Raw genomic sequence first — 14,997 nt, 5'->3', positions numbered from 1 at the left:
AACTAGTGTTATTGCTGAGTCATGTGTACTTGTATCCAGTCTCAACTTTCATTGTTCCTCTGCTGTATTTCAGATAGACTATGCAACACTCTCCACAGACAACTAAACTCAATTATGATAGTGGGATCAAACACCAGTGTAGAATTATAAACCTAAATTATAAATTAAACCTGGTGGTCTTGGGGCTATGAAAGAATGTAGCAATGTAACCTGTGTTCATTGCAACATTCACTCTTTCCAACGTGCCAAATTTAAATGATCAAACGACTAAATAACTCCCCAATCAGGCTTCAGTTCTTTATTGTCTTTGATTTAAATCATGTTTCAAAATCTGGTGTTGCACGTATTGCCATGATAAATATCAGAACACAAAGTTATGTATTGTATTTTGCAGATAGTACATGACTATTTACATCTATGCAACATCACTGAAAATTTACTTTTTAAAATGGATGCTATTTTAATAACGTGGCAAGTAAAAAAAAGTGCATTGGCCGGTATGTCATAATTCTAGGCTCCATGTTGTCCTATATTTTATAGCAGGATATCAAGCATGTACTCATCCCAGCTCTACAGACTGATGAGAGAAGCAAATCTTGACTAACCAACAGATTTCCATTTTGCAGATTTTTAAAGCCATTTGCATGCTGATATTCCACAGAAAAGCACAAGATAGATAATGTATACTGACTGTTTTGGTAAAATTTATAAACACAGAGAGCGAACTGTGTCGGTAACATCCTCCAAATATGAAGCATGTTTACGTCTGTCAGAATTTTGCACTGAATCAGCTGACAAGCAAAATAATGCCACAACCAATAAAAATTGCTAATTCACCACAGGGTAGCAATTCGGGCAGAGTAATCTGGTATTCACCGACAGTGTAAGGACGCCCCAGGGTTTGAGGGAAGGATTTTCACCCATGTCAAGCACTGCAGCCTTTTTCAAGTCTCATAAATTTAGCACCACTTTCGAGCAGTGGCTCGATATGCCTCTCCATCGGCCCTTTGAAGAGAAGCGCAACACCCTTAAGAAATATCCACTGAAAATATGCCAAACCAATATTCAGAAGCATTTAACATTGAAAACATGGTCTCAACTAAGGAAATGCCATTTAATATTAAACCTCAGCGCCTTTTTGGACAAGGCATGAATGTGTACCACCTTTAAAACCAAACCCACTCACAAGCCCCCTTTCACCGCTCTTGGGGCAGAAAGGCAGCTAGTGCTAACATTTCAGAGAGAGCAGCACAATATTAAAGATCAGCAGTGTAATCACCCTCCCCACATAACTTTATAATTCAGCCTGTACTGTCTACCCCAGGCCTTTAGAATAAAGCCTAAAGTGAAATACATGTAAAATTCTTGCCAAAATGTCAGGGCATTTAGTTGACGGCCACGTGCGTGGACATGCCATCAGAGTCTATGTTTAGTCGATAAACGAAAGCCTCCTTTTTAGAACGGGGGAGGGGGGTGAGGTTGGAGTATTACGATCAAGTATTGTGAGAAGAAGCTATTCCTCACAGGAGGCACATAATTGAAAACCCTTTCAGAGAACGCCAGGTAAATGCAGAGGGGATGCGGTAAAATAAAACCTCAGTTTTGCATATATTTCTCAATTTCTGTATATATATATTTATATGCAATTTTTCCCCAGCTTGACAATTGAAGATACCGTCAGCACATACGCAACTTTGGTTGATACAACGATTCATTTGGCTTCTTGTGTCCCCTTTTCCACTGGGTTACAGAAAATTATGTGCCTGCATTGCAATGCTGTAGGCAACCTTTAACATTCCTCATGTGCAGTGAGAGGCTGAATATCCACATCTTCATCTTCCTCTTCTTAAAATAAGAAAAAGACCTCAGCAGGTAGTAAGGCCCAGGAAGAAAGTCTCTCACATCACGCTTCAAATTTGGATCATTTTCTTTTTTGTTGTTCATTTTTTTAGACTTCTTGGCTCTTGGTAAAGACATGTAGATTGTGGAGAAACTTAAAATCAAGCGAAAAAAAAAACAGGACCTCTGACTCGGGGAGAAAAACCACCGACAAGCCTGGGATGTGCACCGTCAGTTAATTCGTTCATGGAGATTTTTATTTCAGTGCCTAAAGACTAACGAGCCTCAGTTGGTGTCCATGCGGTCGTCCACAGAGTCGGTGGCTCCTCCGAGCGAGGCGGAAGGCGTGGGCCGGGACGACCCCTCCCCGTCCCGACGCTGGTAGAAAAGCACGTAGGCCGCCTTGGTCTGAAAAAGAACAGAAGTGATAGGATGACCGAACGGTCAGGTCTCTCTAGGACAACTTTATTTATACATGAGTTCCAAGTAGTTAACACAAAGTCAGTGCTGGGCAGAAAAATACTGCATGGAAGATTATGAACCTCGAACAAAAGGTTCCCAGGTATGTTTGGACAAAAAAGGTGAAAATACACATGAGTAATCTTACCACTATCTGATCTTCAGAGGCAGACGATACACTACTGTCGTCAAAGTAATACCATTTCCCGTCACACTTATTCTTAGCATATGCAGTGTCTGTAAGAGGACGTGAGAGGAGTTATTGGTTAAGCAGCAGGGATTGCAGTACCAGAGCAGGGAGAGACTTCAGTTTTCCCTCCATCATAACAAATGAAGCAAGAGGTATTTAACCAAACAAGTACTATTTACAGCAGTGCGCATGACAAAGACTTCGGTCACATGTGTTACTGGAAGATCAGTTACACTTCCTCCTTCTACAGTGACCAAGCAAACACTACAAAGCCGATTATGTTGCTGGAGAAAGAATGGAGTTTCAGAGGGGTGGCAGTCTACTCGCAGTCATAAAACACAAAAGAACAATGACACATTGAGAAGTCTGTCCTACAGCGTCTGAATCAGATAGGACAGGTGAACGTTAACCCTCTAGCCAAGATCTGTAAGGGTTAACAAGGAGTCTCTGTTGAGAAAGAGTTGAGACATAAGATGAACGGCATAAGTGACTCACAGTGACCACCTCCCATTCCTCCATAGTGGTTGGAGACAGCAACGAGGTCATAGATGTAGGGCCCAGCTTTAGGGTCACAGACAAACTCGGACATGTTCAAGTCCCTGTGGAAGACACAAGCCAACAACACCAGGGACTTCATTAACATCAGCTGAACACCAAACTGCCTACAATCATTCATTCAACCATTTCAGCCATGTCACTCTTACTTATTAAATAATAAACCATCACTTGAACTAGGGCTGAACGATTTTGGAAAATAATCTAATTGCAATTTTTTATCTATAAATTGCAATTGCGATTTAAAATCGCGATTTTTTCCCATTGTTCCACTTCAGGAAACTCTGTTTCGGCATTTTTTATACAGCTCAGATACAGGGTTGCGGGAGGGGGGGGGTGTAAACAGAGGCGGTCTTTGCATAGAGGCGTTGCTAGGCAATTGCCTTGGGCCCCTCCCACTGTAGGGCCCCCTTGTCTAGCTAAAGCCAGGTTCACACTACACGACTTTTCAGTCATCAGGTTTTTGTGCCGTCCGCACTACACGACTGGTTGTGCTGTAATCGCAAGTCTTTCAGTTGTTGTGGCTTTCACACTACATGACTGATCGGTGACGCGGGCTCACGAACGACTGGGGAATCGCCGACTCATCTGGCTGCCGTCCAAAAACACGAGAACACGAAAATGAAACACTCGCGAGAATCAGCAACACCACGAAGAAAATAAAAACAACGTACATGTACTCCACATTTTCGTTATTATTATTTATTTTTTTTACCGTTTAAACACTCCATAGTCCCAAATTGCCAGAATTATTTCATCTCTCCGTTGCAGTGAACATATATATAGTCAATCGCACTATTTCTCCAGTGCTGTCACAATAACTTAAACACAGTCTTGTAGTAAAGTTGTATGAAGCTAGACGCTGCTGTTGACTCACAGTCGCCGACTGCTAGATATTAAACATGCTAGATATTAAACATGCTAGATATCTGCCGGTCGTCTGCGATGAGTTGGCGGCCACTCGGCGAGCGTCTTTCAGCAGTTCACACTACACGACTGAGCGATCGCCGAATGATCCCCGATTTGCGTCCGACCACAGTTTCTGTCTGCGATCTACAAAAACAGTCGGCGACTGAAAAACCAGCCTAAAATCTTGTAGTGTGAACCTGAACTTATTTCTCGCATATTAATGTTGATGGGCCCCCTAGCTAAATTCGCCTTGAGCCTCCAAATTGCTAAGTCCGCCACTGGGTGTAAAATGGACTAAATTTAAGTATTATTATTATATCGTGATCGATCGATCGCCTGTGGTTGGCGCCAGAGCGAACTAGTAACTTTTTAGTCTAAGACGCTCAATGCGTGAGAGTTGGCAGCCTGCAGGTAGGCTATAGCAACTTGGCTAAAATATGTGCGTGAGGGCGTTTGGTAGCGCATATCCAGTGTGTTTAACAAAGCCATGAAGCCGGGCTTGTTCACTATATTGACGGGCATCATGTCTTTCACTATGAACTCCGTTACTGCCCGAGTTATTTCAGCGTGCCGCTTCGAATTACATCCATAAGGAGTTACACTTTCAAACGGTTCGGTCAGTGAACCCTGTCTGCTGGACCGCGGTCAAGCTATCCGCGCTTTCGCGATTCATCCGCGCTTTAAATCTTATTGCGCCTATATGCGTGATTTTATGGTATTTCGCTGCTCACCGCATACTAAAGCTGTATAAGCGCAGAGAAACACTTTGGCGTATTTGAAGATGCAGCACTGGTCGTTGGCATTTTAGCCTTACAAATATCATACGAGGCTTTGTGGTGTTTTTTTAATGCTGAAGGTTTGTAGTGTTACCTCGCGTCGTAGCAACAGTAGCAAGGCATGTTTTGCAGGGTATCTGACGTTGAGCAGCATCTTTTTAAAAGCCAAAGTAATTTCACACAACTTATGTGCTGCCCCTCTTTGGTATTAGACTTTCAGTTGTGTCAGTTTCTGTCGAGCTTGAAGCCATTGTGCAACAAGTTAAAGTGCGCTGTGTTAACTTCACTTCTCCACCTCCCTGCCTCCTGCTCGGGTTTGCTCCGTTCGTCCTCGGCTCGGCTCGCTCCCAAGTCACGTGACCAGTTTAAATCGCAGCCTGTGCGATTAGACAATCGCGTTTTAAAAAATCGCGAAATTATCGCAAATGCAATTAATCGTTCAGCCCTAACTTGAACAGAGAGAAAAAAAAATGAATTCCACTCAAAACTATCAGCAGAGACTGTGAAAATAAAATCTAAAAGTTGATTAACCAAAAAAAAAAACTTGTTTTTGTCATTTGTAAATAAACTAGTATTTTGGGCAACAACAAACAGGGTACAGTACATGGTCTGGGCTTTGGGCCGAGACTTCAGACAGAACCTTCAGAGGAAAAGCAGCTAGAGAACACAGTGCATGTACGGTGAGATGAGTCCATAAATCACAGGACCTTTCTCATAACACAGAGCTGTTATTACACTCATTAAGGGAGTGTTGAACATGGAAAGGCAAGAATGTTCAAACAAATATTCTCTGAGACCGAAACTCAATGGTGGTAAATTTTCACCTGACTCAAGAAAACCAATGTGCACATTTACACCGTTTAAGCTAGCACACATAGCCAACATTAGCAGAGTGCCTGACAGAAGGAATGAGTCGCCCATTTAAACCAAGGCAACATGCGGCTCAACTACTGAACAGAGTACATGGTGATGACAAACACTTCTGTCACTTTCTCATAGCAGAAAACTCATTCTGCCATCTCTGATCTTAAAGAGATGGCTGTACTCTCATTAAGAAGCAGTCACACCATGGGCCTGTCGCAAAACAAGTCCCGTCTGAAGACTAGATGACATACGCAGCCCCGTCGACAGGGGGGGACAACCGGGTCTGTTGTCCCGGGCCCCAGGGCCAGGGGGGCCCATCAAAGAGCCCAGCAATTTATTTTTTATTTAAAGTCTATAATTTTTAAATAATCTTGAAATCTTTCATTAATATAAAGTTCTGTACTCAAAATAAACTCAATGGCTAAAATATATGTTTTTTAACCTATCTGCATATTTTCCATTAAGTGCATACACCCCCGCATCCCACTGGAAAATGGTTTGATCCAGCACCGACCGTAACTGGCTGGTACACGCACAACAGCGGGAAATACAGTGGCGGATAGTTAAAGTAAATACAGAAATCTGGAGCGCAGAAAAGAAAGGAAAACATTTACCTGACGAATTTTAATGTTGCATTGTGTTCCAGGTTTGAAAAGTGCTGGAATTTAGGCTAAAGTACTTGAAAATGCTTGAAAGTAACTACTTTGTTTCACAACAAATAGCTGTCTGACTGAACAGTTCTCGTGAAGACGTTAAGATTGGGCGTTTTGAAAATAAACAACCATTAAATAATGTGATAAAAAGCGAATTATTTCGAGTAAATGTATAAATATTTAACTCAATTAAGTTTAACGTGTTGGAAAATATTGAAATTGACCTTTAAAGTGAAGTACAAGTGCTTTAATTCCACATTATAAAGGTGTATGAACCCTGCAAACATGACTTTGTTCATTGCGCTGAAGCGCGTCGCGCGCGAAGTTACAAAAGTCAAGAGGTGCACGACCTCGGACAGCGCGCGAGGCCCTCGCACACGGTCAGTGCCACTGCGATTACGTCATTTTCGCGCGAACCCTCGCACCGCTCGCGACGCGTCAAGTATATAACCAGTCAGCTGTCAGAAACAGCTTTGATGTGTGGCTATATTGTCAAATGACGAAATTCAAATGACGTGCGCCGGGGGCGGGGGGGGGCACATTAGACTTTCTTGTCCCGGGCCCTAGCAAGACTGTCAACGGGCCTGGACATACGCCACGATGCCCGAGTCAAGTGTCTGTCTTGAAAATGCTTGCTGCCACCTGGTGGTGAAACTATATGATTTCAGGTATATTTATTCCTGATATATTTTTGTTTAGACAACACAAATCATTACCAAACATGAGAACATTAACCATCCTCAACGTTAACAAACAGCAACTTGTTTGGAGTCCAGAAACGTGCATGTCTGACGCCACCATGCATCACAGTCAGCTGCATCTTCGCCACTGGAGAGCAGTAAACTAAATGACTGAGCATTTCTCTGGTCACAGCCGGTAATAATGTTACAGTGCCGTCATAAACACAAGGAATGGTGGTAAGCTGTTGATTAATTTTCTATTGATGCAACAGATTTCTAGTCTCTGTACCACATAGCCATGCTACGAGTCGTTTGAGAGCTATGATCGGGTCAGTGGCGGAACAAGGTAGCGGCCCGTGTCCATTAAGGACCGAGGGACTGACCTGGTGGGAAACTCCACCACTGTGTCCAGTTTGTCCCTCCAGCAGCGGTTGTAGGAGAAGCGTTTCAGATGCACCACCAGAGTGCGGGGCAGAGACCACAGGTCAAACTTCTTAGTGGCCTGTTGGTGTTTCTTACATGTGGGGCAGTACCTGTACAGAGAGGTAGCACAAAGTCAAGACCTGAACGCATTTCATTAGAACAGAAGAAAAAACACATTTACATAACAGTCAATTAAGTAATAACATTGATAACGAATGAAATGCTGAAATGTTCGCTTTTATAGAAAATATGTCCAGTGAATGAAGCAGAGGACAGTGCCGTGAGGAAAGGGCCGGGACTTCAGTGGCGTGTCCCTCACCAAGGATCGTGCTCTCCCAGAGTCTCCATGGTGGTGAAGAGCTCTATACATTCCCTTAGAGCCACTGTAGCCTTCTTCTTCTGGGCCTGCATCATGCTCTCGTGTTTCTCGTAGGCCTTTGAGAGAGAGAGAGAGAGCAGGTATTTCAAGGACATGTCAAGTCTCCACTGACATCTCATGGAAAGCACCCCATCCACTCACCTCTGCCTCCTGGTCATCGTAGCAGAGTCGTTTGGTGTCCGAATCCCAGTCGATAGCTATTGTGGAATGTGCTGTGAAAAGGAGACGTTTTTTTGTTTTTGTTTTGTTTTTACGACTAGAATTTGATTAAATGTCTAAAACAAAACCTTTAAATGAAAGGCAAAGAAGGTGCAATGGTTACGTGTAAGTTTGAGGACGCTGCCGTCGCACGGTAAGGAACTGATGTTGGCCGTGCCGTAGGAGTTGACCATGCTGAAGGAGAAGAGCTTGGGGCGGGAAGAACACGCCTTCCCTCCGCCAGCAGGGCCGTTCTCCGGCTCGGAGCCGTCCTCCTCCCCGTCCACGGTCTCCGACTGGCTGCTCTCTGGATCCGGGCTCACCTGGTGGTCCATGGCCTCCTCTTCACCTGTGACGATGCCAAGGAGAAAGAAGAGTCGGACGGTGCTCACCACGAATCGAGAAAAGACGTGCGAGGCATTTTAAAAAGCGCCCTCGTCTCACCGTCGCACACCCCATTGGGGCCGTTGCAGGAGTCCGAGTGGCTGCTGCCGTTGGTGGAGCCGGCGCTGCAGGACGCCGCGTCCGACATGGGGCTGCTGCAGCCACTCAGCCCTGCGCTGTGATTGGACGCTAGAGCTGCGCAGTCCGCCGAGTGGCTGCTGTTGGAGGACGTGGCGGAAGCGGACGCCCGGCTGTCCGTCACGGCGCCCTGCGAACGTTTCACGTAGCGCCTAAACAAGAGATGGAGGAGAGAGGAAAAAAAAAGCGATAACCTCTTCAGCCTTTACCTCACGAGCAGCTGAACCACGGCCTTAACCCGCACCCAGATTCGCCAGTTTCGTATAGTAAAGAGAGAGCCAGCGACAGGTGCACACGACTCCGTGCGGCGAGGGAGAACGCACCCGATCCGCTCCAGCACGCGGTCATACAGCGCGTCTGCAGACAGGCTGAGACTGGGCACGGTGATGAGGAGCGGCTGGCCGAACAGCACGGTTCCCCCGCCATGCTTCACGTGCCTCTCCCTGAAGTACACGGGCAGGTTCATACACTCGCTGTCCTCCTCCAACACCTCGTAGCTGCAACACACACACACACACACGTATGTAACCAGGAAACAAACGAGGCACACGTGCGGTCTCTGATGGAATAAATCTGACAGACTTACACAAAGATGTCATCTTTCTCCATGATCTGGTTAAGACCGTCGTCCCTTCGATAGATTTTATGAAATCTGTGATTGTAAACATCAGCCACAATCATCTAGAATAAAAACAGAGGCCATGAGATAGGATGTGTATCAAAAGCAAAGTGCGACTTAACAGCCAGAGAAGTGAGACCAGCAGTGAGGAAAGTTTTGAGTCTCACGTTGTCCGCAGGGACTCCAGAGAGCTTGGCCAAAGCACTGCAGAGGTCTGCCACTGTGCCCAGTTTAGGGACCACCACACGAAACTAGAGGGCGAGGAGAAGAGGGGGAAACCTGTGAAGGGCGGCCAACTCTTACCTCACCACATTTTGTAAGCATCAGTAACTGGCACCACATCGCTACTGTAAATTCCATGTATTAAATTTGAAGGAAATAAACTATAAACTACGCAGGTTTTGCAGGTTAGTTCTACACACTTTGTATATATGGGAAAGAGATATTACTGCAGCACTGTACACAGGACATCACAAGGCTGGATTCTCAACTCAACAGTGAATCGAGTACAGAAAAAGCAAGAAACTAAATGTCAAATAGTGTAATGAACAGGCAATGGAGTCTCACCTGCGTGGGTCTGGACTGGTGGTCCATGCGGACTAAGAGCACCTCCATAGTGCGGTCCTTCTTCATGGGCAGGGGCAATGTGAGGTAGCAGAAGGGGTCAAAGGTGACTGACACTTTGGAGCATTCTGGGCATACCAGCGTAGACTTGAACAGGCCATGGAAGATGTCCACAATGATGGAATCGTTACGAAGCCGATGGTTCGTCCATGCTTCCTTGGCTACAATCTGACAACGATGAGTTGATGAATCAGACCACAAGACACAAACACACACACACACACACACACACACACATCTAAACGTTGACATTCCTGAAAAATCATGAGTCATGACACTGTACGCTGTGCAGATGCTTCTTGAACTTCAAACGATCATCCTCAACACTAAATAGTGGTAAACATGTAAGCATCATCTAAAGGTTTAAGCCAGGTGACAAGAGATGGGAGATTCTCCACTGAAGCCACAGGGTGTGTGAGGGGCTGTGACGAGCCCGCCGTGGAGCTGTAGTGGAGCTGTAGTGGAGATGTACCTCGTCTGGCCGGCCCTCCGCATCCCTCAGGGCCAAGTAAGGCTTCTTCTTCACGCGGTTCAGGTCCTCGTGTAGGCCGTCTAGCAAGAAGGCCAGCAGCTCCTGAGAGTCTTGCTGCTGATACCCTGAGAACTGCGGGGCAAAGCGGCCAACCTGTGTCTGGACATAGGAAACAAAATCACCTTCCAGAACGGGACCTTTCAAAGGTCACTTCATATTAAACACCTTCACTTCATTTCTAATAAGCTTCACTCAAACCAGGAATGTGCTTTTTCCTCACTGTATGGGCTAAAAAATGACTACATTCATATTTAATGAGTAAACAAAGATTAATGCATGACATGCAGTTTACTAAGATGGTAACAACACAGCCGGTTTCTGGTTTCCTTCACTTACTTTGAAAGTGCGTGGGGCCACGTAGCTGCTCCGGCTAAGCCACATCTGCTTCACCAAGTCCGCATAGGCCTCGGCGATCTCCCCCCGCATGCCTAATGGATTCTCCCGGTTGATTTCCGCCTCGTACTGGTCCTCCAGAAAATATTCTGTCAGGGGGGTTGAATTACTCAGGCACTGGAAACAGACACGTGATCAAGACAGAGAGGCACACACATAAATCAAAAATATTTGAGCACGAGTGAGTGTGGGTATCGGCTACCTTCAAGAGGTCATAAAAAGGTTGTGTGAGAGTATAAGCAGATACATGAGTGTGTATGTGTCTGTGTGCGTACCTGGAGTGCAGAGTTCATGAAGCAGGTGTTGCCCAGATTACTGAGGCCACAGAGTCCAGGCTGTGAGGCAGACTCCCTGTAACCATAGGGTGAGCTGTAGGAGCTATAGCCTCCCAACCTGTGAGAGAAACAGCACCATCAGGACATCACTGGAAAATATTATTTTGTTTAGTTTAAGTGGAATTTGATGTAACTTAAAAACACACCTACTACTGGTAGAGGTGCTGTTGTTAAGCATGTAACTAGAGTTGCTACTGCTGTCTCCATTGGTCACTGTGGAAGAAATGGTGGCAGAGGAATTGGAGGAGAGCTTCGGGGAAGTGGTGAAAGTCCTAGAGGTGGCAGTACTGGACCTACAAGCAAATGAATTAGTCAGTAAAGCGAATGTTTTATCACTGGACAGAATGTGAACAGAAATGCGAATATATTCACTTAGGATGGGAGGCTTGTCTGGGCCACGTGCCGTCTTCATTTTTCCTTTCAATTACAAGCACCTGAAAGTAAAGTTGTGGTCGCTGAACTGGTTAAAAACAGATCCGGCTCTCAGAGACAGTGTTCTTTAACCGCTAACCGACTGCCGACTGGTTTGGCTTGGAGGTGAATGGAGTGAAGGGTTGAGGGTCGTGCAGAGACCTACCTGGCCCTGGAAAAGGCCGGCATCCTGGACAGTGCTATCAGGCTTATTCAGCTGTTCATAGGTGTTGCTCATGTACTTGTTCCACAACCGTGTCTCCTTCTCTGACGGTATATCAAAGAGAGACCTCATCTCCTTTTCAATTGTATCTAGGGGTAAAAACGTTTAAAAGCAATCAACAGTGACTCACGATGCACAATGCTTCAAAAAGATTTAAGGGACATGCGGTAATTGTGCTTTGCTACTAGAAATCGGTCATCATTACGCTTACACTAAAGGTCTCATACCAATGGTATCAGCTTTGCTGAAGTGCCGGGTAACCACGTTGTCCATGTTATCATTCTCACAGAGGTTCAGCTCCAGCAGATACACCTCCACTTTACAGTGCTTCACAAACATGCCATGCTCAACCACCTGCAGGGGCAATCAGGGAGACAAGCTTGTGTGCGGTGTAAATATCTGCAAACACAGTTGAAGGGTCTGCAACATATGTGCACTGGACCAAGCATTGAGGTCACGTAATGAGAAGCAGGACATGTACACAGCTGGGACCAAACGCAGAACTATTCCTCTGTTTGTATAATAAAAACAGAAGTTAAATAATAAAAAAACTCGTCAATAACGACAGGGGTGAATAACAATGCAAGATAACTCGAGCAGAAGCCATGATTCACATCGTGTTTCACGTTATGAAAGAAAGAGAAGGCACCACGTTACCTTCCTCACAATGGGCCGCTGTCCCTCCAGACAACCATACCAGCTGAGCAGCTTATTCCAGGCGTCTGTGGGCACCAGTACATAATCTAACTCATCTATAAGATGCTCTTTCAGCGTTTGGCTTTCCTGATCTGCAAAGCAAAACAAAGCAAAAAAAAAAAAAGAACACAACAAAAACAAACAAAATAAACATGCATCAAATTAAGAAGACAGATGTGCTGGATAAATTATATCAGTGGTGCTAATATTGAGTAATATTGGCTAATATCAGGTCCCGAATAATCATGTGATTGATTTCATTACATTTCATTCACAGTCATGCTGTTTTCATGAATTCTTATCCTTACAAAGCTATCGTGTTAACTAGTGGTGTTTACTTGTGAACAGAAATCAATTGTCCTGTTGTGCAATATGATGCAAAGGTGGTCAGCCATAACTGCAGGGCAACAGCCATAACTAAAAGCTTTGACTTGAAGTCCATGCACATCTGCTTATCCGTTTATATTCTCACTTAGCAAGTGTTATTTGTTAATTTACTTCTTCTACACACAAGATCTAACAATGACTAAAAATCATAATGATTATATTGTTACCTGAAAAAAGTCCAGAGTTGTCAATAGGCCCTGGATATAAATTGTGTTCTCCAACATTGTACATATCCCAACTGTCAAAGCCCACATATTTTTTCCACTGTTTGAACCACCGGCTGTCGATCAAAAACCTAGATAAGGGACAGAGGGAAGAGTTTAAGAAAGAAAGCAACCAATTATGTCACTAATATTGTTTTGCCAATAACATATAAAAAGCAACGTATAAGATAAACGACCACGTCTCTAGTCACCTCACCAATACAGCAACAGCAAGTCTGAAGCAGCAACTTGTTTTGCTTCATAAGCTCCTTAGCAAGGATTCCAGTCATAGAAAGGGGTGAATTTAAAGCCCTTTTTTAGTTAAGATGTTGGCACTGCAGCCTGTAATGACAATTCTGCAGTCTTAGTCAACCGTGGTCAGTAACGTATATTAAGCAACCCCTTCATATTGTCAAAATAGTCACTAAGCATTGCACAGATAGCCAATATGAAGCTCAAGTCATTGGGCTATGTGTTCGTCTCCTACATGGTCCAACACCACGGCGTTATAACCTCATTGTCGGGCTGTTTGCTTGTGTAACTGCCTCCGGGTTTCTGGATCATCGGAACGTCTAGTTTCGCACGGTGACATTCAGCACGGTGGCTGGGTGTTATCCAGTGCCCATGACAAAGCAGTAGTAGCTGGCTAGCTAGCTCGGTTACTAGCTAACGTGACTAACCCGGCTATAAAGCACACAACAGCTGTCTGGCGGACTACAAGTCTCTGAAATAAAGTGTTTTCCCCCCAAGGGAGGCGACACGTCTGTATAATAACTCGGTTTAAACCAGCTTTAACCGCCGTAGCCCGGTTCAGCTAGTCACCACGCGCGCCAGCTGCGCGACTAGCCGAGACCTCGTCCTGGAGTTGTGGGTGAGCCGCACTCGGCGTTCAGGTGGAGCCGCGTCAAATAACGTCAGAGCGGGTGTGTAATTACTGTGTTGAGACGAAACTTAATTTCCCCCCGAATAACGACCGTTTTACGATGTTGAAATGTAACATTAGCCGTTCCTTTAGCTAGCCGGCTAGCGAGCTAATGGGGGAAAAAAACCGTAAAACATACCGGTAACCTTAGCTAAGTTCGGGCAGCTAGCATTAGCCAACAAGCTAGCATTAGCCAACAAGCTAACGTTAGCCCAGATGAGCCGCGTTTGCTACCCGTCAAATAATGCACCTCCTAGTCGACTTACGTCTCGTACTGGCGGGTTGTGTAGTAAATATGTGCGTGTCAATACACTCAGATCAAGACGTGTCGTTCAAGCGAGTCTAATACGCCACTGTGCCGGCTAGCCGACAAACTTGGCAGCTTGGCGTTGCTAGCATGTCGGCTAGCTAGCGGGTTTCCTGTCCGGTGTGGAGCGCGTCTCCCCGGCGATAGGCCTGAACTCGCTCGGCCGTCGAGCGGAGGAAGCTAACACAGTTAGCCTAGCCAGAAGCGCGAGGTGGCTGCGCTAACTTTGATCCGTGTATCTGGTCTTACCATTCGTCTCCCTTCCGGAGTGTCGTTTTTAGCAACGTTCCGACGGTCTGCTTTTGGTTCTCGATAGAAGGTAAGGGGGTTTGGGCCGGTACCGGCTCCGCATCGGGGTCTGAAGCGTTACCCGACTCGGGTCCGCCTCCCTCCGCCATCGTGCAAGTGAGTGAACCCGCAGCGACCGTGGGCGCGCGCAGCTGTAGGACGCGTGCTAGCTTCGACAGGCTAGCTAGCTAGTAAACAGACAAGTACACTACTCCCAAATTCTGTGACTCGCAGTTGCATGCACTCACCAGTGGGGGGCGTTTACCCAGCGTACATATGAAATGTTTTATATCCTGTTTACTACAAATAGATCAGTACACAAACGTTAAAAAATGGTAAGTATATCTATATAAAACACTATCTGTACATGAAATAACGTGCTATGTTTATATACCTTTTGGAATAACCACTTTATTCATAGATGTACTAAAGATCATAGCCTATTTGTTTTATGCCAAATGTGTCAGCCTCATTCTAGTGTCACTGCTTAATTGAGTAATCTACGAACCAAAAAATATCTATCAAAATATTCATATCTGATATTTATATATATTCCCCACCAGGTTAATTATAGTAAATATCTGACAGTATGAAGAGAACATACTTTTAC

General features: G+C 45.1%; 1 protein-coding gene across 1 annotated transcript; it reads right to left on the bottom strand.

The window, feature by feature from the left end:
- Window positions 1–283: 283 nt before the first annotated feature.
- usp4 (ubiquitin specific peptidase 4 (proto-oncogene)) lies at window positions 284–14,575 on the bottom strand. Its single transcript, XM_077014369.1, has 22 exons — window positions 14,349–14,575; window positions 12,835–12,962; window positions 12,242–12,372; window positions 11,812–11,938; window positions 11,528–11,673; window positions 11,323–11,384; window positions 11,097–11,243; window positions 10,891–11,008; window positions 10,559–10,732; window positions 10,163–10,321; window positions 9,634–9,858; window positions 9,234–9,317; window positions 9,034–9,128; window positions 8,771–8,944; window positions 8,370–8,599; window positions 8,050–8,274; window positions 7,869–7,939; window positions 7,668–7,783; window positions 7,309–7,458; window positions 2,984–3,087; window positions 2,447–2,535; window positions 284–2,247 (listed from the first exon to the last, which is right to left on the bottom strand). The coding sequence occupies exons 1-22, from the start codon at window positions 14,495–14,497 to the stop codon at window positions 2,125–2,127; spliced, it is 3,027 nt and encodes a 1,008-aa protein (XP_076870484.1). The 5' UTR covers window positions 14,498–14,575; the 3' UTR covers window positions 284–2,124.
- Between the last annotated feature and the right edge of the window lie 422 nt (window positions 14,576–14,997).

The sequence above is a fragment of the Brachyhypopomus gauderio genome, chromosome 8 (genome assembly GCF_052324685.1).
Source record: "Brachyhypopomus gauderio isolate BG-103 chromosome 8, BGAUD_0.2, whole genome shotgun sequence".
Taxonomy (NCBI): domain Eukaryota; kingdom Metazoa; phylum Chordata; class Actinopteri; order Gymnotiformes; family Hypopomidae; genus Brachyhypopomus; species Brachyhypopomus gauderio.
This window is presented reverse-complemented; position numbering and strand designations above follow the sequence as displayed.